The 14,096-nt window shown below is 37.2% G+C and overlaps 1 protein-coding gene across 1 annotated transcript in view; it reads left to right on the top strand.

The window, feature by feature from the left end:
• Nucleotides 1-2,130: 2,130 nt before the first annotated feature.
• The window catches only part of pard6gb (par-6 family cell polarity regulator gamma b), a 63,015-nt gene continuing 51,049 nt past the window's right edge, over nt 2,131-14,096 (top strand). Inside the window, exon 1 of the mRNA XM_056480082.1 lies at nt 2,131-2,410. Coding sequence (XP_056336057.1) covers nt 2,339-2,410 — 72 coding nt within the window. The 5' untranslated portion in view covers nt 2,131-2,338. The remainder of the gene's footprint in view (nt 2,411-14,096) is intronic.

The following is a 14,096-nucleotide window of genomic DNA, read 5'->3' as shown; positions in this document are numbered from 1 at the left end:
TATTTTATTAGATGTTTTTCAAGACACTTCTATACATCTTAAAGTGACTTTTAAAGGCTTAACTAGGTTAATATGATTAACTAGGCAAGTTAGGGAATTTAGGCAAGTTATTGTATAACGATGGTTTGTTATGTAGACTATTGGAAAAAATAGCTTAAACGGGCTGATAATATTGACCTTAAAATGGATTTTAAAAAATTAAAAACTGATTTTATTCTGGTCGAAATAAAACAATTAAGAATTTCTCCAGAATAAAAAATATTATCAGACATACTGTGAAAATTTCTTTGCTCTGTTAAACATCATTTGGGAAATATTTTAAAATGAAAAAAATTCAAAGGGGGATAATAATTCTGACTTCAACTGTATGTCTAGCTGTTATAGAATTGTTTTTTTTTTATGTTTTATTTCTAAAATTACGTTTTCTAAAATTATATTTTAAAAAAATCATATTTTTATTGTGCTAATTTATAATTATATGAATTGTCTTATTTGTCTGAAAACAGCTAATTTTCTCTTCAAACCATAAGATCAGTGTTTTTATTCATTTCGATGTCAAAGAAGATTTTTATCTGAAATCATGGCCTTTGGTGTTTCATAAAATGCAAACCAACAACTGGCACTTTGAGAATAACATAAATAAATAAACAAATAAATAAATAAATAAATATATTAATAAATAAAAATTGTAAAAAAAATACAGGTAGAAAACTAAAAAAGCTAAACTAAGATGGGGGCAACAAGGTGGCTCGGTGGTTAGCACTGTCGCCTCACAGCAAGAAGGTTGCTGCTTTGAGTATCAAATATCAGCTGACATATCTATGTGGAGTTTGCATGTTCTCCCCTGTGGGTTTTCTCTGGGTGCTCCGGTTTCCTGCACAGTCCAAAGACAGGCGGGTATAGGTGAGTTGAATAAACTAAATTGGCTGTAGTGTATGTGTGTGAATGAGTGTGTATGAATGTTTCCCAGTACAGGGTTGCGGCTGGAAGGGCATCCGCTGTGAAAAACATATGCTGGAAAAGTTGGCGGTTCATTCCGCTGTGGTGACCCCTGATGAATAAAGGGACTAAGCCAAAGGAAAATAAATGAATGAATGAACTAATGGTGACTCCTTATGATAAATCCATCAAGGTGTCATATCCTGTTGAAAATGATGTTCCATTTCTTATACAAAAAAAAAAAAAAAAGTTTAATTAAGAACTTTCTGGCAGCATTCTCTGTAGGTTATTTTTGTTGACCAAAGCTAGCCTTTCCAGAACTTAAAAGGGTTTCTTTTTTCTTTCTAATAAGGTATAGAAAACTTTCCTTGAAAAAAAAAAATCATTAGTAAAATTATTTATTTTGTTTAGACTGTTTTGTATATAATAATAATAATAATAATAATAATAATAATAATAATAGTTATTATTACTGCTGATTCATTCATTAATAATTGTTAAATAATTACTTTTATTTATTATGGTTCATAGACCTTGGGTAAATAAACACAGCATCATTTCATTTTTGTGAGTGTTCCTTTATTTTTTATTTATTTAATTTACTTTTATTTATTTATTTATTTATTTATTTTTTCATGAATGAAAATATACAACCACAATCAGGAGATCAATATAAGAGAGCCATAAGACAGGAAAATTACAAGTCACGTTAAATACAGAGAAAAAAAATACAAAACACATAACAAAACACAGAAAGAGTTAAGTAAATTACAATTGTCCAAAGTCTATGAAAGTAAATAAATTGAGAGCATTACAGAAAAGCTATCTAACTTAAATCAGAGACAATTGACAACAGTTCTTCATGTAGTACCAAAAATCTGACACATTTTTTGTGGATACACATAACGAAAGATTTGAGCAGTAAGTCAAAAAAATAGGGATTTAAAGCATGCATCTTTGTTTATGTATATAAAAATTGTTGACTGTCCCTTAATCGAGAAATCCACCGCACACCGTACCCCGCTTACTAACGTTTGCTTTGCAGCCAATCAGCTACCTCTAGAGAAGATCGGCTCGTTACGTACTTAATATTCATAAGCCAAACCCTCACCGTAGTAGAATTAGCAACCCGTCGGAGACAGAGCGATGATGTCATATGTGAAAACTTAGCCCACTCCCCCTAGTGAGAGGGACTGATTAGTCTTTCACATAATTTTCTGCAGAAGTTTTGCGAAGTGACCGACACACGCGCGACCTGAAGTTTCGAAAAACTGTCGCACAACCTCAGAGGACTGTTTTTTCCGCCTTTGGAAAGTGAACATTGGACGTTCAATAACGGGACAGGCTTATAAATCGAGCCCATCACCCTGGACGGGCTGAAAAGTTTCAAGCGAGCGAAATGAACCGGAGTTTTAATAAATCACAGTCTTTGCGTAGCTTGAACATGAACGCGGTGGAAGTGAAAAGCAAGGTGAGTTGAATATGCATGCGCGGAAACTATTTTACGAGAATAGTTTAGTTGCAGAGTTAAACGATGATGTGGTTTTGGATGGGAAAGGAAGGAATTGCTAACTTTGGTTAGCCCATGTCAGATTTATGCTATATGAGGTACTCGGATCTTTGCATAATTGTGTTTTTCACGTTTATTGAGTCATTTCCAAATGTTTTCCTTTGCTGTAGATGATCATTTTGTAACTTCCATCTCCTCAAGTAGAATCAGTTACGTTACAGAACAGCACAACTGTTTTTGGCGCTGGAACTGTCACATTAATGAGTAGTGTTTATGAGTTTTATTTTTTTTAAATGTCTAAAGAGCATAAAATCACCAAAAGGTTAAAAACAAATCTAGTTATAGCAATAGTCAGGATGCAGCATGTGGCTTTCAGATGGGATTTGTTTTCTTGCTTGAGGTTTCGCGCTTCTCTCTGAAGTTTTGTTTGTTACTCACAACAGGTCAGGTTAAATACTGTCTTCATTAACAGCTATTCGAAAACAGAATCTGAACAACACATGGACATATTCACACATTTGACAGGATCAAACACGAGAGGTGATTCATTGGGATCGGCTTATTTATTTGTGTCCGTTGGACAAAGTGACATAGTGCTTCTTTTGTTACTCACGGGTTTAAATGTTACATACACAACCGTTTTACATTCAATGCTGTGTTATTATCTATCTATCCATCCATCCATCCATCCATCCATCCGTTGTCTCTGTCTATATATATCTGTATGTCCGTCCATCCACCCATCCGTTTTATCTGTCTACCTGTCTATTTTTCTGTCTGTCTATTTGTCTGTCCATCTATCTATATGTCTGTCTGTCTCTCTGTCCATCTACCTACATGTCTGTCTGTCTCTCTGTCCATCTACTTACATGTGTGTCTGTCTGTCTGTCACTCTGTCTGTCCATCTACCTACATGTCTGTCTGTCTGTTAATCTACCTTCATGTCTGTCTGTCTCTCTGTCCATCTACCTACATGTCTGTCTGTCTCTCTGTCCATCTACTTACATGTGTGTCTGTCTGTCTGTCACTCTGTCTGTCCATCTACCTACATGTCTGTCTCTCTGTTAATCTACCTTCATGTCTGTCTGTCTCTCTGTCCATCTACCTACATGTCTGTCTGTCTCTCTGTCCATCTACTTACATGTGTGTCTGTCTGTCTGTCTGTCACTCTGTCTGTCCATCTACCTACATGTCTGTCTGTCTCTCTGTCCATCTACCTACATGTCTGTCTGTCTCTCTGTCCATCTACTTACATGTGTGTCTGTCTGTCTGTCACTCTGTCTGTCCATCTACCTACATGTCTGTCTCTCTGTTAATCTACCTTCATGTCTGTCTGTCTGTCTGTCTGTCCATCTACTTGCATGTCTGTCTGTCTCTCTGTCCATCTACCTATATGTATGACTGTCTGTCTGTCCATCTACCTATATGTCTGACTCTCTGTCTGTCCATCTACCTACATATGTGTCTGTGTCTGTCCATCTACCTGCATGTCTGTCTCTCTGTCCGTCCATCTATCTATCTATCTATCTATCTATCTATCTATCTATCTATCTATCTATCTATCTATCTATCTGTCTATCTGTCTGTCTGTCTGTCTGTCTGTCCATATACCTACATGTCTGTCTGTCTCTCTGTTCGTCCGTCTCTACCTACACGTCTGTTTGTCTGCCTACCTGCCCATCCATCCATCCATCCGTCTGCATGTATGTATCTGTCCGTCTGTCTGCAGAAACTGAAACTTGTATGTTGTATTTATTTTAGTTCAAACACACATGACCACATAAACATCTATCTATCTACTCACATGTGTACGTGTCTGTCCACTTGTGTATTTGTTTATGTGCTTTTCTATTTACTGTATCTGTGTTTTAGTCTATCATTCTTTAAAATGGTTCCCTTAAAAAATAATATGAGTTTCATTTATATCATAATAAGTGTTTCATCACTTAGAGTGGAGCTATAAAGACCTTTCACATACAGTAATTGTTCAATTTGCCTGGGGAAATGCCTGACAAAGCTTCAACCAAGCATTCACAAATAGAAATAACTCTATATCTGTCACCGTCATACTAATGGTGGTGTGGACTACACATCTGTTGAAGCCAAGCTGATGGAGACAGTATCTGTCAGAGTGCTGTCGTTGAGACTTATTGGAACTGGATGATTCATTGCATGTCTTGGGTTTTCCACTTGAGTCGTCTGTCGCTTTATTCACTCTATATTCAAAAAATAAATGAGCGTGGCTGAAAAAAAAAAACTCAAATGTCTTTTGGAGTAGACTTTGGCTAGACAAACTTTTATAATGTGGTTATGAATGTGATGGTCCTAATTGCTGGAATGTGTGGGCAACGTGCCCAGATCCAGACTCCATTGCCATTGTCTGATTATTCGCCTCTATTATTCAGCCGTGTTCTAATTCATAACAGGGACTGAAAAGCACTGCTACTGTTGTCAATGAAAGAAGCCACTGTTTGGGGTCTGTTAAGATAAGAGGGCCCCATTACGTTACTCTTTTCTTGGACGAACCAGATACCTCCATGTAAATGTTTGTGCGGATCAACTCGCTTTCCCACTGAAACCTGAAAGAACCAATACTCTCCCCTGAACAAAAGCATCAATAGATGGATGTGTGAAACTAAAACGTGCGTGGCAAGAATGTTGATGAATCTTGAATGTTGATTAATGTTGTTTGGAATAATGTTGCAAAGGATGTGAGTCACCTTAGTGATGTCACTATCTCTGTTTCATGCATAGTGTTTTTATGATGTCATAGCCCAGTTCCGGTACATGACAATCAAGGAAGGGTTGTTCAGAGACAAGCTATACTTAAGATAAGAGCATGTGAGGGGCTTTCCGAAGCGAACCTTGTGCCAGTGGGCTTTTGTGAGGAGCTGGATTTGTCTCCCAACACTTTTTATCTAAAGAAAACCCAAGGATGTGTCTGGGGCTTTGTATATCTTCCAAAAACACTCCCCCGACTGCTCTTTCACTGCAGTTTTCCACTGACCTAGCTGGATCTCAATTGGAAATGTACTCTTTGGAACGCTATGCTGACATTTGATAAGATTGGGTTTTGGGTACTGGTTAAAGTCACCCAAGTATTTAACACAAAGAGCTGTGTATCTGGCCCGTAGTGGTGTTTTGACTTGCCTGAACCTGTCAGGGATTGAGGACTGATAAAGTTTTTAAACTGTTCTCAAATTACACAGGATTTGATGTTGAAAGTAGGGCAGGTTAGGCTCTGTTTAGGCTCATGTTTTCATTAATCTGAGGTCGTGTTATTGTTTTTAGGCTTGAGTTTGCACATGGATGGCAAATGGATTGTTATGGATAGATTTAGGTTTATGCTATCTCCTAAACTAACGAGATAAGTTTGCTGTGACAAGCAATTTGTCTATACACACCAGATGTGACAAGGCCACAAAAAATTAATGAACATAGGGTTACACAATAACATGTAACCCATTTAAATATTTGTGAAATGCACATTAAGATCATTGTCAAAGGAAGACACCTGTAAGTGACTGTGTTTGCCATATATATCCTCATAATCCAATTATTATGACATTTTTTCCAATATTTACCTTTATAAAAACACTTAAATCAAAGTAATGTTCATTTCACTGTTGTTGTCAATTGTAGTAGTAAGCTTATGGCTGTATCATATTTTCTTCATCAAATCTTCTTTAATTGCTGAAGCTTTTATCATGGTGTAAAGTATTATCACAATATTGGCCTAAGCTGCAAGAAAATGTTTCTTTAGCAGGTATAATTACAAAAATAAAACCTGTGTATTATTAATGCAACTGCATTTAATAAAACAATTGCTACTTGAAATCAGATTATTATTTTTTATATAATTATTTTTAGGGGTTTTTCACCTTTATTTGGAAAGGACAGTAGAGGTTGCAGACAGGAAAGTATTGGGAGCAGAGAGAGGGGAAGGGTCGGCAAAGGATCTCGAGCTGGGAATCGAACTTGGGTCGGCGTGAGCACCATGGTGCTATATGTTGGCTCACTCAACCACCAGGCTATTGGTGCCGTTCTTGAAATCAGATTATGACTATGATTTTAACATAGTCATCAGCTAAGAAATTAACATCACCTAAGATGAATAAAAGCATTTGGAGTTTTCATTGTGATTTGAGCCTTATTGCACATTTTAAAGTATAAAATCCTATAAATAGTTACTGAATTTCAGTCAATCAGCCAATTTCAGCATGTAGTAGGTCAGATTAACATGTGAAATTGTAAATTTTTTAACCATTAAGCTAACTGATTGGGTCTCCAAGCATTTGGCGCTGTATTGAACACCACTGCAAATACAATGTGAATATCCTTAACAAGGCATCATGGTGGCGCAGTGGGTAGCACAATTGCCTCACAACAAGAAGGTCGCTGGTTTAAGCCCCGGGTCATTTCTGTGTGGAGTTTGCATGTTCTCCCAGTGTTTGGGTATATTTCCTCCGGGTGCTCTGGTTTCCCCTATAGTCCAAAGACATGCCCTAAAGGTGAGTTGAATAAGTTAAATTGGCTAAATTGTGTATAGTATGTGTGAGAATGCAAGAGTGTATGGGTGTTTTCCAGGTTGTGGCTGCAAGGGCATCCGCTGCGTAAAACATAGTTTGAATAAGTTGGCGGTTCATTCCGTTGTGGTGATCCCTGATTGATAAAAGGATTAAGGCAAAAAGAAAATGAATGAATGAATGTATTCATAACAAGTTTAAATAATAGTTATTCGCTGTATTTTGAAGTGCCCATAATGTCAATATGGCACATGTTCATTATCATGACATATTGAATTATTGAATATCGACATATGTCTACATTTATAGCGATTAAAGTTAGGGGTGTCAAAATTAATAGTTTCTTTGGTGCACCACAATGCAGACATGGACAATTCAGTATCGGTTCATACCATATCATAACCTGATAATCATAACCAGTTATTATGTACTGACTTCATTTATCTCATATGCGTTATGTCGCTGTAGCTTACTATGGTGAGGGAGGCGAGCACAAGTATTTACTATGCTCCAACTACTTAAAAACTCAGAAACTGTTTACTGCGATTGAGAAAATGAAAGTAAACTCCATTTCTCTCTCTCTCTGTGGCCCGCTTGACCTGCTGGCGTGACTTTTCCTCTCCTCTCGGCTGTTACAGCGATACTTCTGTATACAGGCACGAGCGCGTGTCTGCAGAGTTTTCTCCACCATGCCTATCATGGATTAGCTGTGATCGCCGCTGCCGTCCATCAGTGTCACTCATCGGTGAACAGCACCAGAGTCGATTGCAGCCCTTTCTGTTGAGCTCGTGACCAATCATAGGGGTGTAAGAAGAACTCGCTAGACAAGGCTCAGAAAGCGAGCAGGATATTTATATTTGTTTATTTGCTATAATTGCTCATGTTGTTCTGTGCATGTACTTGAATTTTTAAAGGTACAGTTTATATATCTGACTGTTTGTATTAAAAGACAAAATTTTATTACAAATAGTATGTAAATGTAAATGTACACATTTTAATACAAGAATTCCTGTGCTGTGAAGTAAATATAAAACTGTTTATGGAAAGCATTGTCAATGCACCGTGATGCACCGAGATATCGAATTGAACTGAATCGATGGCATGATAACTGTAACCGAACCGTGAGACCAGTGTAGATTCATTAATTTATTCTTTTTTTTTGGCTTAGTCCCTTTATTAATCTGGGGGTCGCCACAGCGGAATGAACCGCCAACTTATCCAGCTCATGTTTCACACAGCGGATGCCCTTCCAGCTGCAACCCATCTCTGGGAAACATCCACACACACTCATTCACACTCATACACTAAGGACAATTTAGCCTACTCAATTCACCTGTACCACATGTCTTTGGACTGTGGGGGAAACCGGAGCACCCTGAGGAAACCCACGCGAACGCAGAGAGAACATGCAAACTCCACACAGAAAAGCCAACTGACCCAGCCCAGGCTCGAACCAGTGACCTTCTTGCTGTGAGGCGACAGCACATAACTACTGCGTCTCCTACCAGTTTAGATTCACACCGCTAATTAAAGTCATGCACAATTATTATTATTCAGTATGAAATAAAAAGTTACGTTATCATTGGTCAATGGCGGTACAGTTTCAGCACAATCCATTTGACGTATTGTTGTGATTCATAAACAACAATGGAGATTGAGATGCAAAAATATTTAACTTTATCTTGTGTATGACCCCTGATGGCTGAGTCATACTTCTACGTCAAGGGCTTGTGTATGGTCCGGCGCAGCCTTCACACAGTCGCGTAGCCCTCGCCGTGCCTGAATTGCACCTCTCAAAAAATGTCACTGCACGTTGCAACAACGCGTGGCGCAAGCTCTGTGATTGGTCTGCTTGGTAGCTGTGACGAATGTGGGCAGTGCTAAGAGCCGCGCGCCCGATGAAGTGAGTGTTTACAAGTGAGTCCCATAAAGGAGCTCCAGATGTTTTGTGTTTACCTTATGATTAAAGTTCTTCCACGTCTGCCGATTCCCACCTCTGAATGAGCGAGTTTTAGCTACTTGTACATTTAAAGTAGCATTCAGAAAAAGAAAAAAAAACACCCCGCGAAGAAACTCGATACAGAGGAACATAACATAACCTACTGCCAGCTAGCGTTTCGGAAGCGTCATTGCAGAGCAACACAAACAGCATGCAGAAGTATAAAGCAAGGCATGCACAGTAGATCTCGGTGATTGCTCGACGCAGAAGTATAAGCAACCTTGACACAGTGCCCAGGACTTTTGAATGTGTGTTAACAGATTTTATTTTTCTTTAATTATAATGACCAATGAAAGGAGCTATTGACATGACAAAATGAATAAGGGCCAATGTTATTAGTAATGTTAGATGGAATTGTGCATTGAAGGAAGGGTTTGTTGAGCTCAATAAGCTACCACCTAATGTGCAACATTAGGGATGACAAACGTAGGGCTACACGATATTGGGAAAATTTGCGATATGCCGTTGTTCAGTATTGTAAAATCTATATTTCTTAAAATATAATATTTCCTTAGAAAAATGTTTTTTTATTAGCTATTTTCAAATCATTATTAAATATCTTTTAATGAACAGGTAAAATATATTTTTTTAGATTTTATGCATTCTAATTCAGACAAAAACTGTGTCAAGATGCAAACGTTTATATGTAATTTATTATGTAGTTTATCACATATGTCTGCAATATGTATATTGCACACACTATTATCTCAGTCACTCTAGTTTCCAATATATTGTGAACCTCATGTCAAAAGTACTAACTTTGGTTCCAGTTTGCTCCAAAAAAAGAAAGAAATTCTGCTAGCATTTGAGCACTGTTGAGCAGATTTTTAAAGATGCCTTAAAGGCTATTGTGTTCACATGATCAACAATTTTCACTTGGCCCAAGGACCATTGTTTACACAGACACCAGAGAAATATGGAAAATATGGTTGTTTTTAGAGTTTGAGCACCGATTGGTCGAAAGTCTGTCTTTTAACAGCTCTAAGCCAAATTGGTAGTCTGTTATTTTACTTTTCTTTCTGAAAGTCAGACACTAGTTCCACCCTCTTCATGACAGACATGACAAGCAATGGTTGGTTGGGAAGCAGCATGTAGTTTAATGTGTTTTTAATCCATGACACAAGAATTAAGGAGCCCAAAATGCATAATGTTGACATACTTATGACTGTCATAAGAAAACAAAAAAGGGTATATAAAGAGTTTTAAAAAGTGGCCAAACTATTAGCACTAGCGAAAACATTAGCTAACCACTTCCGGCTCCCAGCATGAAAACACAATAATTTTTTATAAATTTTTAATGAACGTTCATTCAACTTATCCAATATATGTTTTACGCAGCGGATGCCCTTCCAGTAATGGGAAACACCCATACACTCTCGCATTCACACATACAATAGGGCCAATTTAGCTTATTCAATGCACCTATACCACTTGTCTTTGGACTCTGGGGGAACCGGAGCACCCAGAGGAAACCCACATGAACACGGGGAGAACATGAAAACTCCACACAGAAACACCTACTGGTCCAGCCGGGGCTCAAACCAGCGACCTTGTTGTGAGGCGACAGTGCTAAGCACTGAGCCACCGTGTTGCCCAATTTTTGAATTATATTAAACAATAATGTTTTCACTCTGTCCTTTATCAATTTGAGCATCAAATATGGTGAAGTTAAATTACAACTGTTTTGTTGAAGAAACCTCGACTAACATGATCATCAAGCCTCAGGGAAAGAGCAACAACAGACGTATATCATCTCCCCTTTAAAATAATTTGTTCTTCACATTAGAAACAAACGCAAGACTGGAATGAAATGTATTTTCTGTCAGAGCAGCGGCAACAGTAATGTCTCATACGCTCTTGTCTGGAGATGATGGATGGGGTAAATTCTCGCACTGAGGTGGTGGGATGGATGTTTGCCTGTGTGTCTACAATTGGCCACATTTTCTCATGTTGATCACACACCTGCCACCACAGAGACCCTTCGAGTGCATTTCTGCTGCTTCATTTATATATTTTTTATGTGCTAATGATAGCCTGCCATTGGATAATGTAGGACTCTCATCTTAGGGGCATAATTACATAGAGCATAGGCCACGAATGAATGCTGGGATGCTGTAGTCCCAACCGCTGTTGCGAAAGACAAAGCGAGGCCTGTGTTTTTCAGGCTGGATGGATGGGTCGACCCACGCATTGAGCCAAGACTCACATCTGCATGGCAGTCACGTGATCTGACGCGTAACCTCAGCTTGACCCCTTTATTGATGGTGATAGGCCTCCAACGGACAATTTGCCCCGTCCAAATTTGTGGGCAGAGCTTTATGTGGGTCACTTAAAGGGATAGTTCACCCAAAAATAAAAAGTCTGTTATGATTTATTGACCCTCTACTTAAACACAGAAGAAGAAAATATGAAAAGTGTTGTTACATCAGCAATTATCCTTAAAAATATCTTGCAAGCTTGAAATACATAGTAGTAGTAGTAATAATAATAATAATAATAATAATAATAATAATAATTACAATTCCTTACATTTATTTAGCGCTTTTTCTGGGCACTTAAAAGGCTTTACTCATTTGGGGAAATCTCCTCATCCACCACATAGAAGCTTTTTGCCTGAACGATCTCTAAGGCATTACATTTGGTTGTTATACATATTATGTTTGATGAAGGACTGTATGATAATGGAAAAATCTGATATTGCGATATTATTTTATATATATTATTTTTCTGCGATTACATATTGTGAAATGAAAAGATGGTTTGAATAGCTCTATTTGGCAGTTTTCTGGTGAGTCTGACAGTAATTGGTTAAAAAAATTGAATAATCACGATGCAAAAAAAAAAGCTTTTCTTCTTTTGCTTTGTCTTGTTTCCATTCCAAATATCAAAATATTCTTAAATAGAGAAATAATTTTGTTTTCTTTTCACCTTAAGAAGAAATTATTAATTTTCTTCCTTAAAACAAGCTAAATTTTCTGCCAATGCGGTCAGTAAAATAATCTTGTTTTCGCTTTGAAATGTAGATATTTAGACTACAAGTCTTGAGCCAAAAAAAGATTCCAATGGCTGTGCCTGCTCATACGTGAAGAATAAGGACAATAGCGCAGTGCTTTCTGTGTGCAGTGTGCTACAGCTGAGGGAATCTACCAAATCAGTGTGCTGCACATTGCGGCATGGAATAAACCTCGTATTTCTCTTTTGACCAAACACAAAATAAAATCTTTATATTTTAAACTTTTTCAGCTTACATTGATTTCAACTAGCCATGCTTTGGTATAGCATTCTGATGGTAACCTTGGATAAAAATATGACAGTTTCATGGTATCATCAAAATAATTTTTTTTTTAATGTCTGGTAAAAGCAACAACTTTTTTTACACCCATTGAACACAATGTATTTTATTTTAAGAAACATTTAAAATATTTTGGACCAGTGGTTTTTGATGTGGAGGTTCCTTTTCTGGGATACTGTTGCCCTAAGAACTAAATAAAATAGTTATAAAAAACATGTTAAAAAAACAACAACAACAAAAAATTTATATATCTTAGAAATGGTATAACAAAAAACTTTGGTGGTTTTAAAACCTTGACTTTTCCAAACCACGATAAACCTTGAACTGGTTATCATCCCATGACTAATTTCAACTTAATTTTGTTTCATTTTAGTTAATGAAAAAAAAAAAAAAGCACTGATCCCACTTTTCAAATGATCTGTCTTGTCTACCTTGTTATAAAAAAAGATTGGTGGCAGCCGTGTGTAACTTGAATGGCTTCATGTATCTCTCTGTTTCAGTTGGTCTCACACAGTCACATCAAAGGCTTCTAAATCTGATTTCAAATAGTAACATGTTCATAGTTTGTTAATGTCTTAGAACAACGCTTGCACATCCATGCGAAGGATAAGTAATGGCATGTCTTGAGCGAACAGACTGTTCTGACAGGAGATTTGTTAGGTTTGTCCACCTGCACAGCTCAGCTGCAGTGACGGAGTGATATCCGCTGTTGTGGAGGTTTGATCTGCTTACTCATCATCCTACATTGTGCTTCACTCTATTGTGTCTCAGCTCCCTGTTTGCTTCCATTTCCTCATTACAAACAGCAGGACTGCCAAGACCGACAAACAGACTGCTAGAGGCCTAGCAAAACACTCGTTATCTCTCACTGTCAGTGTTTTGTGATTCCTGACACATCTGAAGGCTAAATAGAGCAAAACTAACAGAAAAAAAGTCTTTGTTTTGGTTAAGTGGTGTCATGTCGGACTTGAGGCAACATGTATTATGTCTGCTTTGATTTGAAACTGAATGGGATGAGCTTTATGCTTGAGATTTTTAGTTGTAGGATGGTCATGGATCATGTGATTGTTCTTTTTTTTTTTTTTTAATCGGTTTTACAAGACAGGAAAAATGTTGGTGAGTTGGTTTTTGTTTTTTGTTTTTTTCTTCTCAGAAGCCATTTTTTTTCTATGGAATACTGTTTTAAAACCTTGTGAAGTGTAATTTTTTAATATATATTTAAGGTACCATTGCACTACTGCATTTAAGTTAGGGATGCACCGATACCATTTTTTTGGAACCAATCCCAAATTCTGAGTATCGACCGATATAGATCAGATCCTGAGACTGTATTTATTTATTTATTTTTTTTTCAACATAATACAGTTTCTATAGTTCTGGTGATATACTCAAATAATATATCTTCTTTAGTAAAAAATAACAGACCATTAGGCCTACTGTATATGACAGACGACACAATCTAACTAAAAATGTGATGCTTGCTGTAAAATATAGGCTACATTATTTGAGCATTCGTTATGACGTTGAAATGATCTGTTGTGGTCCAGCTTATGTTTTCATTTTTAATATTAAGATTTTTCTTTGAAATCTATAATAGGCTTCCACTAGTGACCCTAATAGATGGTAAAATAACCAGCTTTTTAGCAAAGCCTGATATTTTCCTGCAGGTTTGACGCAGATTAAATTAAACTGTCTGTGGCCAGTTTTACTTAATAAACATTCCCTCGCCAAATCTCGCCGTGAGTGAGAAGGTGAAAGTAAAAGCACATCAGCACAGAGAAAAAAAATCATGTGCTCAAGACATAGGCCCAATCCCAATTATACCCCTTA

Source organism: Danio aesculapii, chromosome 19 (genome assembly GCF_903798145.1).
Source record: "Danio aesculapii chromosome 19, fDanAes4.1, whole genome shotgun sequence".
Taxonomy (NCBI): Eukaryota; Metazoa; Chordata; class Actinopteri; order Cypriniformes; family Danionidae; genus Danio; species Danio aesculapii.
This window is presented reverse-complemented; position numbering and strand designations above follow the sequence as displayed.